This window comes from Penicillium argentinense, assembly GCF_028826775.1.
Source record: "Penicillium argentinense strain IBT 30761 chromosome Unknown utg000002l_segment0_segment0, whole genome shotgun sequence".
Taxonomy (NCBI): domain Eukaryota; kingdom Fungi; phylum Ascomycota; class Eurotiomycetes; order Eurotiales; family Aspergillaceae; genus Penicillium; species Penicillium argentinense.
The window spans coordinates 599,942-617,439 of record NW_026622661.1 but is presented as its reverse complement, the minus strand read 5'-3'; the positions used below and the strand labels follow the sequence as shown (position 1 = coordinate 617,439).

Here is a 17,498-nt window from a genome sequence, read left to right as displayed (position 1 = left end):
GTTTTTGGTTTGGCTTTCAATGATGGTTTGTGGTCTGTCGCCTGGCACTTAGAGTTGCGTGCCGGCTAGATGGGTCTTCGTTTCTCTGTCTACATTCAACATTTCTCTGTATTCACGATGATGACTCAGTTCTAAAATAGAGCTAATTTCAACATTCAAATATTTTTTCCATGTAGTTAGTTAGTAGCGTGTTTACTCAAGTGCTGCTGCTACTAGACCTAGACCCGACTAGAACGTAACTTTGTCCAGTCGCGTCATCACGTCACTTATCAATTGAGGCCCCATGCTCCTACCCCAGTTACAATCACACTTGGAGCTAGCCAGGCAAACCTTATTTCCGATTTTCACGGTCTCCTGAATGTAGCTTATTGGATGACACAATGAAATCAGACCAAAACACGTATGAATCTTCCAACAACCCAAGTTTATCAGACTTGAAACAAATACCATCTTAGTCAATGCACATGGAACCCCTTCTGATATATAATTCCCTTCATCTATCACAAGACCACGCCGAGCAAAATCAATACCACCTCGTAAACAGGAATGCGGACGAAACCCCCAACTCACCCGCCTTAAACCCGTATCCGCCCGCAATCTCTTATCACCACCCCTCGTACAATACAATACGTTGTACACACCCCACCACCTGCTTTTTACAGCTAATTCAGTCGTGAAATACGTAAAATACCGTCCCCATCTCGGCGACAGGCGATCCCCGCCACGAACTCTGCCCTGTTGATCTCTCCTCCCACCAGACCAATCCATCCAATCCATCCAGTCCGGATGTGGGCTAGTACACTGCGGAGGAGACGTCGGATTCAGAAGGGATAACCTTGACAGCCCTACGAGCGTGTGGGATTTCCTGTTTCGTGCGCTTGGCTCGGCCGTACCCACAGCAGTACGTAGCAAGCCACCACTGGTATCGTTGCAGTCGGAACTTGGGCCTTGGAAGGGTATATATTTCGTCTCAGATTGCCACCCGTGGGATGGAGGTTTGAGATTTTTTGCTGCTTTCGTGCTGCTACGCTTATAGACACCTGGCCTCTCACAACACACCTTGAACTCTCTATTCTCTATACCGTATAGAGGTTAATTAGATCAGACTCCCAACATCCAGCCTTAGTGCTGGCTCGACAAAATGTCAATGCAGGGCGACTACCACTTCGTCGTCTACAGAGGAACCTTCATCCAGCTCCCCCGTCGCCCAACAGACTCAACACCGCTAGCACTGCAGCGGAACATCGGCGCGCTTTGGGTATCCGCGCATGACGGCGATATCAAGGGGTTCGACTGGGGCATCACAGACGACGCATCCTTCCAGAATTTCATGCAATTACATGGCTGGGTGGATGTTGATTCCCAGACGAATGGAGTGGCTGCCACCGCAACAAAGGTCAAGGTTGTTATTGCGAGTGAGGAGCAGAATGAGTTCTTCTTCCCGGGATTCATTGGTTAGTATATAAAACCGTCATAAAACGTGCGAAATGTCTGACATTGATATAGATACACACATCCACGCCCCCCAATACCCAAACTCGGGCCTCTTCGGCTCCTCAACATTGCTGGACTGGCTAGAAACCTACACCTTCCCCGTAGAATCCGGCTTCGGCACACAACCAACACCAGGCTCAAAGCAAGAGCAAAAACCAGAAGAAGCGCCAATATCAGCTCTGCACATCTACGACCAGGTCGTCTCACGCACCCTCTCCCACGGCACAACATGCGCCTCCTACTTCGCAACCATCCACGTCCCAGCAACAAATGCCCTAGCGGTCCTCTGCCACAAGCGTGGCCAACGCGCCTTCATCGGGAGAGTCTGCATGGATAATCCCGACTTTTGTCCGGAATATTACAAGGACCTTTCGGCCGAGGATTCGCTTGCCGCGACGAGGGATACGATTGAGTTTATTCACGGTCTTGATCCGAAGGGGCGTTTGGTTAAGCCGATCGTCACGCCGCGGTTCGCGCCGACGTGTTCGCGACATGCGTTGACGTGGTTGGGGGAGTTGGCGTCTAGTTTCACGCCGCCATTGCATATTCAGACGCATATTGCGGAGAATAAGAATGAGGTTGCGCTTGTAAGGGAGCTGTTTCCCGAGGCGGAGAGCTATGCGGCTGTCTATGATCGGCATAACCTGCTTACGCCGCGGACGATCCTCGCACACGCTGTGCATCTATCCGAGGCTGAGCGGGACCTTGTTAAGAGCCGCGAGGCGAAAATCTCGCACTGTCCTACCTCGAATGCGGCGCTTGGTTCTGGAATCGCGCCTGTTAGGGCGTACCTTGATAAGGGTATTACTGTTGGCCTTGGTACGGATGTTAGTGGTGGGTATAGTCCCTCCATCCTGGAAGCTGCGCGGCAGGCGTGTCTTTCGTCGAGGTTATTGGGGCATGTGAAGGATTTTGTTGATGGCAGTCCGGCAGCGGGGGGGAAGGATGAAGGGCGAGAGAAGCTTTCTGTCGCGGAAAGCTTGTACCTCGCTACGCGGGGTGGTGCAGCTGTTGTTGGGATGGAGGAGAAGCTGGGTGGATTCGAGGTTGGGATGGCGTTCGATGCGCAGCTTGTTCAGCTTGGAAATGCGAGGATGGGTGGGTTATCGCCTCTGATGGTGAATGGGGATGTGCCTGCTGGTGTATTAAAGGGCCAGGATGGTCCAGTTGGCAATGTTGATATCTTTGGGACGGAGACGTGGGAGGAGAAGGTTCAGAAGTGGCATTGGAGCGGGGATGATCGGAATGTTAGGGCTGTTTGGGTGAGGGGGAGGTTGGTGCATCAGCGGGAGTAGGGCTTGCCTCGAGGGGTTTGGAGGGTTTCGGTTTCGTATATCTGGTTGCGCATGTTTGTCAATATCAATTTTTGCATTAAGGTCTTTCAAGAAGTGTTTGAAGGTGTAGCGAAGGGAGAGAGGGCACTGGTGACAATCCGCGGGGTTTGGCGCCTGTCTGGAGCACATATGTGTTGAAAAGTCCATCTACCCTAGGGCAAAAGCCATCCATTGACGGTCGATCCGAGGCCTTGGATGAAGGTAATGGCAGGAAGGGCAGGAGGGCCGAGGCAGAAACCCACCAGCCGCGTCAAATCTGATACTGCCTGATGTGCTGGAGGTCGCTCTTTCGTGAATTGTTATCGTGTTGACAGACAGCACGAGAGAGCAGCATTTACCATGGCAAATTTACGACGCGAAAACTATCAGGAAGTTACAGATGGTTTCTTCTCCATTCGACAAAAAACATACTCTGACCAGAGCCATCAATAAATCAAACACATCACGAAACATCCACCGCAGGATTCTCGATCAACCCACCACACTTTCTTCTCCAAGCCCGAGTCATGACCCAAGGCATGATGAAAAAAGTAATAGCCCCACGAAGGGGATGCCAAAGAATATGTCCCCCAGCCAAGTGAACCAAAGGATCTCCGCGCTGTGCAATGCAGTTCCTCAATGGTGGTACCCGGCCTAATGAACGCCAAAGTACCCGGACCAGCCACGGTTTTCCCGGAGCGTATGAAGACTGGAAAGAAAAAGAGAGGCAAAATCGTTCCGGGAGGAGATATTTATACCTGCCTGTCGGTGTGGCGCTAGGCCGTTTTGGGATGGAGGCCTGGCTGCGATGGCGGTCAGATCTCGCCGACTTGCTGGGGAGTCCTTTTTGTGTTTTTCCTTTAGTACCTGCTTCTTTCTTTTGCTATTGCACATTTTCACTGCGAGGGAAGCGCACAGCACGTCTAGACCAAGTGATTCATTGTTCACGCAGCTGGATCTGCGCCTGGTTTCCCTTGCTTGAAAGCCGTTGACAGGAAACCAATGAACACCAGCCACTTTGTGTGATGCTGATCTTTGTCTGATGGAAGGAGATGGCTCTTAACCACGTTACAAATCATTCTGCTGTATCTGTGCTAGGTATTCCGAAAAGATGTTGGTAAGATCAATACTCAAGTGCTAACAATCCTCGTCTTTACACCGTCCCAGTCTGGCCAGTAAGTACACATGCCTCCCAAAGACAATTCCCGATACGCCTGCAATCACCATCGAAAGAATACCAGCGAAGACATAACAATCCGTGTGCTTCATTACACTTCTCGGGGACTCATTGGACATCTTAACTCCGTTTTGGCCGACCAAAGGCAGAGGCAGGACACCCTCTGGGCTCTCGAAACATATCCTCACACTTCCCGATAAATCAAGGTAAATAAAGCTTCACGTACTGGGCTGCCAGAGATCAAGGTGTCAATATACGGATGAGCTAGCCGCCCGAGGAGACAAGAAGTTCGATGCCAGTGCTTGCGAGCTGTAAGGGCGAGAAGTGACTCTTGGGAGTCAATTTGACTGAGGACACTTCGAGACGCCAAGGAAATCAACACCCGGATAGCAGAATATTGGTTTGCCCTTTCCAGAGAGATTGCAGTTGTCTGATTTACCGCGTATCTCGAGACATGAGTGCCAATATGACTAGAGATCCGAATGCTCTCGGTAGAGGTATCCAGCGCGGAGTCGTGCTTACACCCGATCGAAACAGCGGCAGTGCGAGGGTCGAGAGCTGGAGGACATAGTAGGGACATGCGATGGGCGCTTTCGAGAGGGGCTATATGCAGATGATAACCCTGAGGAATCGTATCTGTTAATCCTACTTTGTCAGATGATGGAAGTCGCCTAGGAAGGTTTAACGTGTCGTGTTGATTTTGACGCTAGTGCTGTTACATCATTGAGCGATTTTAGTTGGTACCAGAGGATGAGAGACTTATTACCTGGCAGAAAGAAAGCGTCAAACCTATTAAAAGAGGGATTATGGAAACACAAAGACATTTCACCAGATCTCTTAGATAACACAGCAGCCGCACCTCTCTTCTCCATGCCCAGGTCCTTGACCCACACATGATGAAAAAAGAATTCCCCAGAGGGCAAGCGCCAAAGATTGTGCCTCCCAGCCCCCCGAAGGTGACTGAACAGGCGTGTACCGCGCTGTGCAATGCGGCAGACGTTCTGTGGTGAACCGCTCTCTTGACCGCGGCCCACCCAAGCGTAAGTGTGGTACTCGAAGAGGAGAGAAAAAGGAAAGGAGAATTGTTTGACGGGTGATATTTATACATGAATAGGTCGCGCTAGTCCGTTTCGGGTTGGTAAGTCATTGGGCTAGGTTGACTCTCGAGCTGCCAGTTGAGGAAGGTACGCGCGGGTTGGACCGTCCTGGTAGACAGGGATGGTTTGCGGCGTCTACTCCGATTGTGTGTTTATAGTGGTTTACTGCGATATTTTGAAAGGCAGAGTACTTGTTTAAGTACAAAGATAGATACAGGTGTTCAAAGGAAATTTAGTGAACGAGACCTGCATGTGTCAATAGAAAACTGTCAAATATTTGGGAATACTGTAAGGAACATGTTGTGGATTCCAGATGTCTATCATCGAGGAAGACGAGGCCCCTACAGATGACCGACATTGGAGTCCACACCAATAAAGCCAATACCAAGGGGTATGCATAGCTCATTGGAAAAGCTCAACGCAGTCGAAGATCTATGACGGCTCATTAGTTCGGTACCTCGCAACAGCAAATAAAAGACACTCACGAAGTTGGGGCTCAGATAAGTATCCCCAGAGCTACCAGAAACTACCGAGATCGTAATCTAAAGAGGAAAAATGAGCATCTTGAATCGATCCACATCCAAGTCGGTCAACTCACCGTGTTCGTCCCGGCAACAATAGTTCCACTAGGGATAGAAACGTCATAAACCTCCCCAAGGCCACGATACGCACCGCGGGTGACGCCACGAGAATTCAGGTTCGTAGGCGCGGACGGGGTACTTCCGGTATAACTATTGATCTGCATATCATCAGTACACTGTTTAAGCCAAACGAGGCAGAGTTTCCTACCTTTGCCTGCGGTCGACCACCCGCAAACGAAAGCGTCGTTCCAATTCTTAAAGTTGCGGCGCCAGTCTGCGAAGAGGTCGCGGTGAACTTAATCGTAATGGGAGAGTTGACGGACTTGAAAATTGCCATGGGGAACTGCGAGGTGCTCGAGCTACCGACTGTGAATGTACCGGGACTCCAGGAGGACATGCGGCTGTCGGAGGGATGCATGCGGAGTTGGTTTGCGGCGTTGAGGAAGCCGGTTGGTCTAAGTAATCAGCAAAGAACTTCAGATTATGGGGGATTGAGAAACATACTGCCCATCCCACTCCCCAATCCTGAAGATCGTCGTCCCCGTCTTCACGCTACCAGAGATACTCTTCGACGTCGTCGAACCCGCGGTAACAGTAACCGTGGACGTGGCAACCGCGTACTCGCCCTGGTAGTAGACCATCGTATAAGTACCTGGCTTCATAGCGGGGGAGGTAAAGCTCCCGCTGGACGAGGTGTAGGTCCAGTACTGCGCCGCGTCATTGTACCAGTGCACCACCCATTCGAAGGATGAGTCTGCGCCCGATGCGGTGCCTGAAACGTAGCCTCGTCCCGAGGTCGCGACGTAGCCTTTGATGTCGAGGTCAGCGAAGAAAGAGGTGTCGATGTTGGTTCCTGGTGTGCCGCTGCGGCTGAAGTACATCATGTATGGGCCGTGAAGGCCTTGGCGGTAGGATTCGGTTTGGACATGGCCCGAGTTCTATGCTGTTAGATGGGTTCAAATGAGGGAATAGTGGGTGCGTACCATGTACCAGTAGAGACCGGTGTAGGAGCCGACGTTATTGGTGTTAATGTCGCTGGATTTGTTGGTGAGTGTAGTTGTTGCAGGAGCATAGAGAACTTACCGGTGGAAGGGGCCGCCGGCTGAGGTTTCGTATTGAGGAATTATCATGCAGACGCGGTGGGCGCTGCCGGATACACCTGGTTCCTGTTAGAGCTGGATAGGTTGTGGTGTTGGAAATTCGTACAGTGCCTCTGGTCGTCGATGAATCGCTCGCTGGAGTAGAACTTGCTGCGCGTCTCGCCGTCGACAAGATACTGTAATTCATTAGCTTCGTAGTTTATACAAAGGCATATCACTCACCACATCGGATCCTTCGATAGCAGTTCCCCCATCAATGTTCGAGACATCTCCGAATGGCTCTTCATTCGGCAGCAGGTCGGCATTCAGTCGTGCGATATATCGCAGCTCGCCGATCGAGGGTTCTAGCCCAGTTAGCAATGCTCACACCATCCTCCCTGGAAACGTACCAGCAGTGGTATAAGTAGCCATATAGATAATCGGGTCCCCACTATGAACAACATAGTAGTGAGTAAGCGTATCCGTCTCGCAGGTAACCTTGATATAATCCCCTGCAACAATTAACATCGTTCCCAGCATACTCGAGAGGTTATTACGCACCACTCTGTGTCGCTGTCACAGTCGCAGACCCAAGTCCAGAACCAATATGCGACCCAGTGGACTGATACTGCAGCTCAGACCCATAGTAGTTGATGGAGGTAATGTCGCAACTGGTACGGGAAACGGTGAAGTAGAGCGGGTTCGACGATCCGGCGTTCACAACATACGAGCCGCTGTTGGTGGTTAGTCCGAAGGCGGCGTTGGCAACCTTGGCCCAGAGGGCTAGACACACGACGCCCAGGGCTCGGGAGAACATTTTGAGAATAGAAACAGCAGCTCCGTTCGCTCGATCTCTCTTCCTTTTTCTGTGTTATATATATTCGTCTAATGCTGGTGTGCTAGTGTTAGTGCAAGCTGGTCTTTCACTTGAAACCCTCTACGCTTAGCGGTGGAGATTTGTACAGCGATTCTTCATCCCTGCAACGACATTCTCGTACACTAGTGCAGTGTGCAGCTCGGAGATCATCCTAGTTTGGAGCTGGTTCCACCAATCCGACAAACTACCTTCTGTACATCAGTTCGCTTGCACGAGGCCTTATGCACCCCTTTTCGTCATGGCAATTAGATAAAGCTAGCTCAAGCCTTGTTTGATAATTTGCCGGTCGAATATACTCCGATGGATTTATTCATGAGTCCAACCAGGCGTCCCTGCATTCGCTGAGGCTTGCCAAGACCCCTGCAATTCCATGTGGGGAGATGGCTGTTTCAACCGAACGGTAGTTGACCGGAGTAAGACACCGAATAAAATCAGCCGAATAGCAAGTGCTTGGCTGTATATTGGAAATAACTGAAATTTATCGAATCTGTCGCGATGATTCAAATATTGCGCTGAAAACACCTTCGGTCCGCTTTATCGCGAATCCCGACCGCCACACCCATCATCCTCCGCCAAGCATAACTTGCGGGGTACATACTAGCTTAACTAGTTTAACTGGTGGATGATTCTCCAAGACCAGGCACAGCCCAGCCTTGCTAGGTACACCTCCGGCGGAGCTACATCATATCGCTTCGACTAGCACAACAACCCACATTCGTCACAAGACCCATCCTCATATATAATCGTTGTCTATATGCAGTACTAACATTCGCTGTGCAATCGTAGCATCCAAGGTCGAATCTAGCGAGCAGTATACCCCCCATCAACAGGCAAACACACCCCCGTGACCCAACTCGCATCCTCACCCGCTAACACAACAGCCATCTTGGCAATGTCATCCGGAAAGCCGGGCCCCTTGAGCGGGTGTCGGCGGTTCAGATCATCCCAGGGCGTACAATGCGAGGTAGTTTCTTTGAAAATCGCAGTTTGCGTATCTATTCGCGTAGTTAGCCCAGATTCTTGTTGTCGAGGGTGATCGGAACATACACCCCGGACAAATCGCATTCGAATGAATCCGATGCATCGCATAGTCCAGTGCCATCTGTCGGGTTAATTGGCTAACGGCGCCCTTGGATGCGCAGTAGGATGCTAGCAGTATGCGTCAGTATAACACTCGCAAAAGATAACTGATTTTGCGGTATACGAACGATTCTCAGGCCCCGCAATCATTCCCATAATCGACGAAATGTTCACAATCCACCCCCGATCACCCGAGGAATGCGGCTCCTGCGCCAACATCTGCGTGAGAGCATACTTGCAGCCCAGGAAAACGGATTTAGCGTTCACGCGCATCGTCGTGTCCCACGTGTCTTCGGAGGTGAGGTGGAGCACGGCTGGGGAGCAAGCTTCGATGCTTATTCCGGCATTGTTGACGATGCTGTTATGACATGGTTAGTGTTGGTGCTTTGTTTCTCGATGTGGTGGAATATACATGTCAAGTCGGCCGTATTTGGTGACTGTTGTTTTGACGAGGTTCTCCATTTGACTTGCGTCGCCAACGTCTGTTTGGATAAAGATTGCATCACCGCCGTTTTCTGTGATTAAGTCGTGGGTTGTGATGATGGCTTCTTCTGTTAATCGCGCTGTGGGGGAGAGATCGGCACAGGCTACCTTTGCGCCTTCTTGGGCGTAGCGGAGGGCAATTGCGCGGCCCAGGCCTGAGGAGGAGCCGGTCACGATGGCGATTTTGTTTTCAAGGCGGGGGGACATCTTGCAAAGTATTCAGGGTTTTGGATGGATTGGCGGCTGCGATCATTGTAAATATATATATTCGACTGTTGCAACAGATCTGTGGGTGGACTGCGTGGCCCAATTTCCTTTTGTCTGCAACATGATGGAGCCGTGGATGTCGATGTATGTCTGGCAATGGCGATTGGTACAAGTTTCTTCACAGACCACTCGGGTGAGTTGACCTGTTGGGAGAAATCGCGGGGTGGAGGGGCTGTAAACAGGTGGGAAATCTTCCCGAGGAGTTGGGTGGAGCACGTGAGCTCGGCTCGATTGCCGGAATCCATGTTGTCTATACATAGCATATATCTCGCATTTTCAATCAGGAGCTACGCTCGTATCGAGAACAGAACGATTATGGTCCACTTGACGGTCCGGATAGACCTCAAGCCTCCGACCTCGGAAGAGTGGACCTTTTTGGTGCGGTCGCAAACCACAACGACTGACAGACAGATATACATGGCGACGAGTGACCCTAGCACAACAGAATAATCAGAGGCGTTCAATGAATGTATTTGATTACTATTTCTTCTAACGGAACAAATTAGCGCAGAAATAATATGCTGGGAACCCCGTTCACAGGCATGCAAATTTAAGCGCTGAGCAAACTATGTACTTTCTTCGTATCCTCTTCAAAAGTCAGCTCATCATACACAGCTCTATTTTCGACAACTTAACTGGTCCCAGTTAAACGTAGAAGCACAAATTCTAATTCCGACATTTTTATTGGCCTGTAGCTTCACTTGAGTACTGGCTACCTGACAGCCGATCTGCAGTCCAACATTCCCCACGATCGCAACATTCCACCACCCGCCGTTCCCAGCCCCAACATTCCAGCCATGACAGGGATAAAACCGGCTCAATTCGATCAGACTCTCAGAATACACCAAGACGGAAATCGCGAGACATCTTCATTTCTGTCAGTAGTGTTTAATTGCTGTCGCGGACATCCCGAAATAAACACGAGAACAATATTAAGGGTAGGATTGTAGTTTGATTAGAGTAAACATCCCTCACTAATGTAGGAGTGACTGCAACCCTACTATACCCGCTAATCGCCGTCGGGAGTCCGATCGCCGACACATGGAAGCGGGGGTCTGGTTTCGGCACGGCAATCGGTGTTCGCGTGGTGGCTTTTTTTGGGATGGCCGAATTGGGCTCGCCACAACAAATACCCCGACCCAGCAGAAGCAGAGGAGTTACTAGTAGAATTGTTTGTCTTGATTCGGTCGAATTAGTCTTGGCGAGTCCGAGACCGATTCAGGGTCTGGTCTACATGTTGGCAGTGCAGCATAGCCACTAACAGTAGCAGCAGCAGGATCTGGAGTTACATCCAACAACGCCCAAGATGCACTAATGTACGTTGACCAGGGTCTCTCACAAATCTGGAAGGAGACTAGGTAAAGTTTCAAGCCTACCTTCCAGTAACATCACCTTCAAGATCATTCTTAACGTGTCGGCATCGAATCAGACAGGCACACAAAGCGCGGGATCGGCACGCGAACGGATTGTCTTAGCTGTTCCTGACATTCACCCATTCACACTCTCCTCCCCGGAGCTCCACCGGGATGCCTGCAGATGCCCGCGGCCGCAAACACTGTCCTCTTAGTATTGTTCTCGGATGGACCCACCAGCACACTACAGAGCGTAGTGACGGCCTCGTGGAAATGCCTATATACTCGCCATGCCGATCGGCAGTTCCTCTTACTTTTTTCTTTTCAGCAAGAAGAAACAAGAGGAGGTTGAATGTGATATCACTGGCAGGAAAGAGCACGATGCGGTTTTCGATACTTTCTTCATTGGCGACGCTGGCCGCGTTGTCGAGCTCAACTTTGGCAGTGGGATTGAGACAGGGGAATTTCAGGCGTGATTTTCAACTCTCTGCTGAGAAGGGCATTGAGCCTGATTTGGTGCTGCACAAGGGGAGGCATATTCCTCTTTCGCATGTTTCGGAGGCGACGAATGTTATCGCGCAGTATGCTGAAGTATATGATCCCATTCCGAAAGATTGTGAGCACGACTGACATTGAGATGAATAGCTGCCCATTGACCATGGTGATGACTCAGTTGGAACATACAAGAATCGGTACTGGCTGTCGGACAAGTACTATCGCGATGAAGGACCGGTCTTTGTGTACGACGTGGGCGAATCTGCGGCGGAAAATGCGGCGAAGGAGCACCTGGGCAACTCCAGCTCGTTCTTCGCGGAGATGCTGAGCGAGTTTGGCGGGATTGGCATTGTGTGGGAGCATCGGTGAGTGTTGTTGAAGAAAGAAGAAGGCGGCAGCTGACATTGGCAGGTACTACGGCGACTCCCTCCCGTTCCCCGTTTCCGCCGACTCTCCTCCCGAACACTTCGCCTACCTCACCACCAAACAAGCATTGGCCGACATCCCCTATTTTGCGCAGAATTTCTCGCTTGGTGCGCATGCCCATGTCGATCTCTCGCCCGCCGGGACCCCCTGGGTCATGGTCGGCGGCTCTTATGCAGGCATCCGGTCAGCCTTCAGTCGCGATGCCTACCCCGACACCATCTATGCGGCCTTTGCATCCTCTGCGCCCGTCGAAGCCCGCGTCGACATGAACTTTTACTTTAACCAGGTGTATGACGGCATGGTCGCGAACGGGTATAGTAACTGCACGAAAGACCTTAAGGCTGCGCTGGAGTATATCGACGACGAGCTGGCGAAGAACAGCACGGCGGCAGCAGCCATCAAACAAGCCTTTTTTGGTCACGGAGCCGAGAAAAACAACAACGGCGACTTCACCGCGGCCCTTGCAGGCATCTATGGCTTCTTCCAGGCGTACGGCATGGGCGGCGGCGATGGCAGTCTGGGCAGTCTCTGCGAGTATCTGGAAACCGATCCGACGACAGGAACCCCGGCAGGCCCACGAGGCTTCGCGCCCTATCGAGGCCGGAAGTACGTGGCGCAGCGGTTCATGTCATGGCCCACCTTCACGGAGCTGGTCAATTTCAACTATGACACGAACTGCGGCGGCCTGAATGAATCCCTGCCCCTGAGTTGCACTCTCAATCCGAAGGCCAGCGACCCGGACACCATCGCGTGGAACTGGCAGTTCTGCACGGAATGGGGGTTTTATCAGAGTAACAATTTCGGTCCCCATTCCTTGCTGTCACGATACCAGACTCTCGAGTACATCCAGTATACTTGCAATCGCCAGTTCCCCGAAGCGTTGAAAAGAGGACTGATGCCGAAAAGCCCGCAGACCGACGCCCTGAACAACCAGACCGGCGGATGGGATATCCGGCCATCCAACGTGTACTGGAGCGGTGGTGAATTCGACCCCTGGCGGACTCTGTCTCCTCTAGCGACGCAGGACAACGCCCCAAAGGTGACCTTCACCACCGAGATCCCCAAGTGCGGCGTGAAGACAGCTCACGACACATTGTTCGGGTACATCATGCCCAACGCCGAGCACTGTTTCGATTTCCGCACAGAGTTCGGCCCTGGTCGCGTGTCAAGGGCGTACTTTCACAAGGCGCTGAAGGAATGGCTGCCCTGTTTCCAGCCCAGAGCCGCGGTCGGGGATGTGATTCCGGGGGCCCCGGAGAAGAGCCTGGAGGAATGATCTCACAGCTCCACTGTTTTTCCGAGGACTCCTCTGCACGGTGGAGATCGGCGCGCCGATCGGGGGGATCCGACGTGCCTGAAAGGTTCTAGCGAGGCGTCTAGCGAGAGCTAATTCGCGTTCTTCATGTGTAATTAAGCCCTAAACCATTTCGAGGTTTGCTTGCGATTCCTCTCCACGTGCGGCTGGGCCGAGGTGTGTGTCATTCAATGATATCGTCTCCATTTCAGCTTTTGCATTTCATGTCTCGTTTCATTCATTTATTGTAGTCGCCTCCCCCTGATTCACAGAGCGTATCTACGGCTTAAGATAGTTGGATAGTTGGGGTTGCACAAATATTCCCCGACACCATGCTCCTCAGCCCCGCCACCCTCGCCCTGGCGCTGGGCGCACTGTACCTGGCGTTCACAATCCTGAGCTCCATAACAAGCAAAATCCATCACTACCGACAATCCAAGGCCCTGGGATGCGAAGAACCGGTCAAGGGATCAACAGCCTTCTTCGGGATCCCGGGCTTTCTGCGCCTGAGCAAAGCCGTTCGCGAAAAGAGATGGATCGACTACCTGGCCGATCAGTTCGATCTGCACGGAACAACCTTCCTGCAGCGTTTCCTGTCGCGGCGGATCATCGTCACCATCGAGCCGGAGAATATCAAGGCCCTCCTCGCGACGCAGTTTAAGGATTTTTGCCTCGGCACGCGACATGAGCAGTTTGATCCGTTGCTTGGGGATGGCATTTTCACGCTTGATGGGGCGGGTTGGTCGCATGCAAGGGGCTTGTTGAGGCCTCAGTTTGCGAGGGATCAGGTTCGTCAATACCATCAAGCAACGCTGTATATTATTCAGTTGCTAATGGTGTCCAGGTCGCCGACCTAACAATGCTGGACGACCACATAACCCACCTAATCGCCCTAATCCCAAAAGACCGCAGTGCATTCGACATTCAACGCCTCTTCTTCCTCCTGACCCTTGACAGCGCAACACACTTTCTCTTCGGCGAATCCGTCGGCTGCATGTCCCCCGGAACAACAGGGGTGCTAGAGAAATCCGCCGTGCGCAACGCGCAGGGTTTTGCGGAAGCATTCACGACAGCACAGGATTACCTCGCTGCGCGCTCGCGCGCACAGAGCCTGTATTGGCTCGTTAATCCCAAGGAATTCCGCGAGGCGAATGCGCGCGTCCATGAGGTCGTTGATCACTATGTTAATGTTGCGCTGGCACGGAAGCGAAATCCTGAATCTAAGTCTGATGGACGGTATATCTTTCTTGAGGCGCTGGCGGCTGAGACGGATAACCCCAAGATGCTGCGGGATAATATGTTGAATATCCTCCTCGCGGGCCGGGATACGACGGCTTCTCTGTTGAGTTCGACGTTCTTTTATCTGGCGCAGTACCCTGCTGTCTGGGAGCGCCTGCGTCGGGAAATCGTGGATGAGTTTGGCGATGTGCGCAATCCGAAATGCGAAATTACGCAAGCAAAGTTGAAGGATGTTAAGTATCTCCGCTACGTCCTCAACGAGGTTCTTCGATTGCAACCGCCTGTGCCCGTTAACTTCCGCGTCGCAACGAAGGATACCTCCCTCCCTGTAGGCGGGGGTCCGGATAAGCGGTCTCCGGTATATATCCAGAAAGGCCAGCTCGTCGCGTATAATGTCTTTGCTATGCACCGCCGGACGGATTACTGGGGGAAGGATGCGAGGATTTTTAGGCCGGAGCGCTGGGAGGAGAATGCGAAGCATGGGTGGGAATATTTGCCCTTTAATGGGGGTCCGAGAATTTGTCTTGGTCGTGAGTTGCTCCGCATATTGTGAGATGGCGAAATTGTGTGGGTGAAGCTAACTGTTGCAGAACAATATGCCCTGACGGAGGCGAGTTATACGGTTGTCAGGCTCATGCAGCATTTTGATACGGTTGAGAACGCGGATCCGCATCCCCTTCAGGAGCCGATTAAGAATTCGAATTTGACAATGATGCATGATCGGGGGGTGCCGGTTAAGTTGTATTCCTCGGATCAGGTTTGATTTTACTGGGGGTACATGAGTGATGATGGATATGGCTTATGCAGTATATATGAATGTTAGTTTTTTCCTACGCTTATGGGATTGTTGCTCAGAGGTGGGCTGTAGTGGAAAGTGGTTTTTCGCCAGAGATCACAAATCTACATGGGTCTATTTGAATTTGTTACAAATGCTTGGAGCTGTGTACTGCACACTCAAGCAATCTCGTTCCACATCAGGCTTCTTCTTGTGCTCGCTGCCATCCCCGGTGGCCGCCACTTTGCCCCCCTTATCCACCCTCTTCTTACTCTTAATTTCCCTCCACTCCATACAGACCGCAGGAACAACACCAAAGCAGATCGTCCCAAGAGCAATATACCACGTCATCGTAATCGCCCGACTATACACATCCAGCACCTCCGGCATCAACCCCGGCGGCACAAGATGTCGAAATTCAGTCGCACCAGCAGAAGCAATACTCGCCGCCGTCCCAGCACCCAGACCACGAATGCCATTCAACCCACTAAGGAGACTCTCACTAAAAACCGTCTCCGCAACAGATAGAAAGATAGTCCCACCAAGCTGCTGCCCAAAGAAAACAAGGGCCATCCCAATCGGGATATCCGCTGGTGGCAGAACAGCCTGCACGGCAATGATCGACTGTTGCTGTCCCAGCCCAATCCCCAAGCCACAGAGAACCTGCAGACCGATCCACGTCGGATGCGTAGTATTGGGACTGAACTTAGCTGTCAGCAGGCCAACCCCGATGGGAGCGATTATACAGCTGAGGAGCATGGTCGGATTGTAGTAGCCGAGTTTACTGGTGACGAGGCCGCCGAGCGTTGATGCGATGACGAGAGAGAAGAGGAACGGGATGAATGATAGCCCTGCATTTACGGGGCTGTCGCCCTTCACGGCTTGGAACCAGGTTGGGATGTAGTACACCAGAAGCGTCATGGCGGACATTGTTGCGGTTGCGAAGCCGATGCCGGACAGGATGTTTCGCTGGAAGAAGATCCTTCCCGGGACGGTGGCGTATTCTTTTTTGATGTACTGGATGGTCAGCCAGGTTAGTAGTGTCACTCCGAAAACCACCAACAACGCGATGATCCGTCCGTCGTCCCACGTGTAGGTCGATCCACCCCACTGAAGTGCAAACACGAGACAGACAATACAAGGAACAAAAACAACAAGCCCCAGTAGGTCCAGCTGTCCAACCTTCTCCTTGAAAGACAGTCCAGACCCGGCAGGCGAAGGAATCCTTACAAGAACCCAAACAGCCACAACCGCAACCCCGGCAATAGGTAGGTTAATATAAAAGCACCAGCGCCACGAAACATTCTCCGTAAACGCGCCTGCAAGAAGCGGACTCACAACCGACGCAATGGCAGATACACTCGCAATCAGGCCAGCGTAGACAGGTCTCTTCTCGAGCGGCGCAACGAAGACAAGGATCTGCATAACACCGCTCATCACTCCCGCGGAGCCAGCGCCTGCGATTGCCCGTCCAATTGTGAGAGCCGTTGACGAGGGCGCGGCGCCGCAGACGGCGGACCCAATTTCGAAGAGCAGGATTGAGGAGAGGAAGATGGACCGTGTGTTGTGGAATTTGTAGATTTTACCGAAGAGGAGTTGTAGGCTGCTGTTTGGGAGGAGGTAGGCGCTGCCGTACCAGGCTATGTCTTTTATAGAGTCTGTGTTGATTAGTTCTTGCTGAGCAGAGGCTGAGGGTGTTTCGGGGTCTGTTGAGGTGTAGTGTGAAGGCGTGGGAGAGTGTAGGGGAGAGTGTAGAGCAGTGTTATGGTCTTACCGAATTCGTCAGTGATGTAGGGGATCGCTGTTGCGATGATTGTTCGGTCCTGGCCGGGTTAGTAGCTATCGGAGGCGGACACTGTGTGTTGGACGATAGACTCACCAAAGACACCAGGAACATGGATGTCATGATTGCGATGATGATCGTGAGCCCCTTGGCTGTTGATGGGTATTCGTGGGCGTTGGCCTCGGGTCCAGGTTGCTTGGTGCCTTGGTGGCTCTTGTTTTGCTTGTCGTTTTCCATCGCGATTTTCATCCCTGAGATAGCTAAACAAGGTGAAGAGTCTCGGATAGAACGACATGATTTATCGTGAGAAATTCTGACTTTATATATTGAGAGGAAAGCACCTCCTGGTGAGTTCTGGCCCAACCCTCCGTTCCTCCGTTGTGATGCTCCGTCCATTCTCCGACGCGAACGGTCCAGCCAGAAGTCGTCTTTTCGGGGCTTGGAGATTTGCCGGACTTAAAATGACCTGCAAGCTCCATTAATGGTCCGTTCTCGATGAGAATGAGATAGGAATGCCCCAAAATGCGATGGATGCAGGTCGCATATATCTCAGAAGTTTGCAACGGGATCGCCGCACAATGTCGGATTCGATTTCGTGTTTGAGAGCGGAAACGACAAGATAAATTAGCTCTCATCAGGTAAGGGAACATGCAGTAGATCTGAGGATTATTAGGTACTTTAAGACT

At 51.8% G+C, this 17,498-nt stretch overlaps 6 protein-coding genes across 6 annotated transcripts; 3 read left to right on the top strand and 3 right to left on the bottom strand.

Moving 5' to 3' along the window:
• Positions 1-1,141: 1,141 nt before the first annotated feature.
• On the top strand, positions 1,142-2,789 carry N7532_001117 (uncharacterized protein; the record flags this gene model as incomplete). The annotated part of the gene is made up of 2 exons (XM_056613611.1): positions 1,142-1,454; positions 1,507-2,789. The coding sequence occupies 2 exons, from the start codon at positions 1,142-1,144 to the stop codon at positions 2,787-2,789; spliced, it is 1,596 nt and encodes a 531-aa protein (XP_056478652.1).
• A 2,694-nt stretch (positions 2,790-5,483) lies between these two features.
• On the bottom strand, positions 5,484-7,558 carry rglA (putative rhamnogalacturonase B; the record flags this gene model as incomplete). Its single annotated transcript, XM_056613610.1, has 11 exons — positions 5,484-5,513; positions 5,567-5,623; positions 5,680-5,820; positions 5,871-6,117; positions 6,167-6,600; positions 6,646-6,697; positions 6,746-6,821; positions 6,869-6,938; positions 6,985-7,106; positions 7,152-7,253; positions 7,303-7,558. 11 exons carry the CDS (start codon positions 7,556-7,558, stop codon positions 5,484-5,486), a joined length of 1,587 nt encoding a protein of 528 aa, XP_056478651.1.
• An 861-nt stretch (positions 7,559-8,419) lies between these two features.
• N7532_001115 (SDR family NAD(P)-dependent oxidoreductase) lies at positions 8,420-9,388 on the bottom strand (the record flags this gene model as incomplete). Its single annotated transcript, XM_056613609.1, has 4 exons — positions 8,420-8,613; positions 8,666-8,767; positions 8,827-9,056; positions 9,111-9,388. The coding sequence occupies 4 exons, from the start codon at positions 9,386-9,388 to the stop codon at positions 8,420-8,422; spliced, it is 804 nt and encodes a 267-aa protein (XP_056478650.1).
• Positions 9,389-11,181: 1,793 nt separating this feature from the next.
• N7532_001114 (putative serine peptidase, family S28) lies at positions 11,182-12,997 on the top strand (the record flags this gene model as incomplete). Its single annotated transcript, XM_056613608.1, has 3 exons — positions 11,182-11,391; positions 11,446-11,660; positions 11,707-12,997. The coding sequence occupies 3 exons, from the start codon at positions 11,182-11,184 to the stop codon at positions 12,995-12,997; spliced, it is 1,716 nt and encodes a 571-aa protein (XP_056478649.1).
• A 350-nt stretch (positions 12,998-13,347) lies between these two features.
• Positions 13,348-15,017, top strand: N7532_001113 (cytochrome P450; the record flags this gene model as incomplete). The annotated part of the gene is made up of 3 exons (XM_056613607.1): positions 13,348-13,803; positions 13,860-14,784; positions 14,845-15,017. The coding sequence occupies 3 exons, from the start codon at positions 13,348-13,350 to the stop codon at positions 15,015-15,017; spliced, it is 1,554 nt and encodes a 517-aa protein (XP_056478648.1).
• Positions 15,018-15,164: 147 nt separating this feature from the next.
• N7532_001112 (MDR family MFS transporter) lies at positions 15,165-17,061 on the bottom strand (the record flags this gene model as incomplete). The annotated part of the gene is made up of 3 exons (XM_056613606.1): positions 15,165-16,735; positions 16,804-16,852; positions 16,909-17,061. 3 exons carry the CDS (start codon positions 17,059-17,061, stop codon positions 15,165-15,167), a joined length of 1,773 nt encoding a protein of 590 aa, XP_056478647.1.
• Between the last annotated feature and the right edge of the window lie 437 nt (positions 17,062-17,498).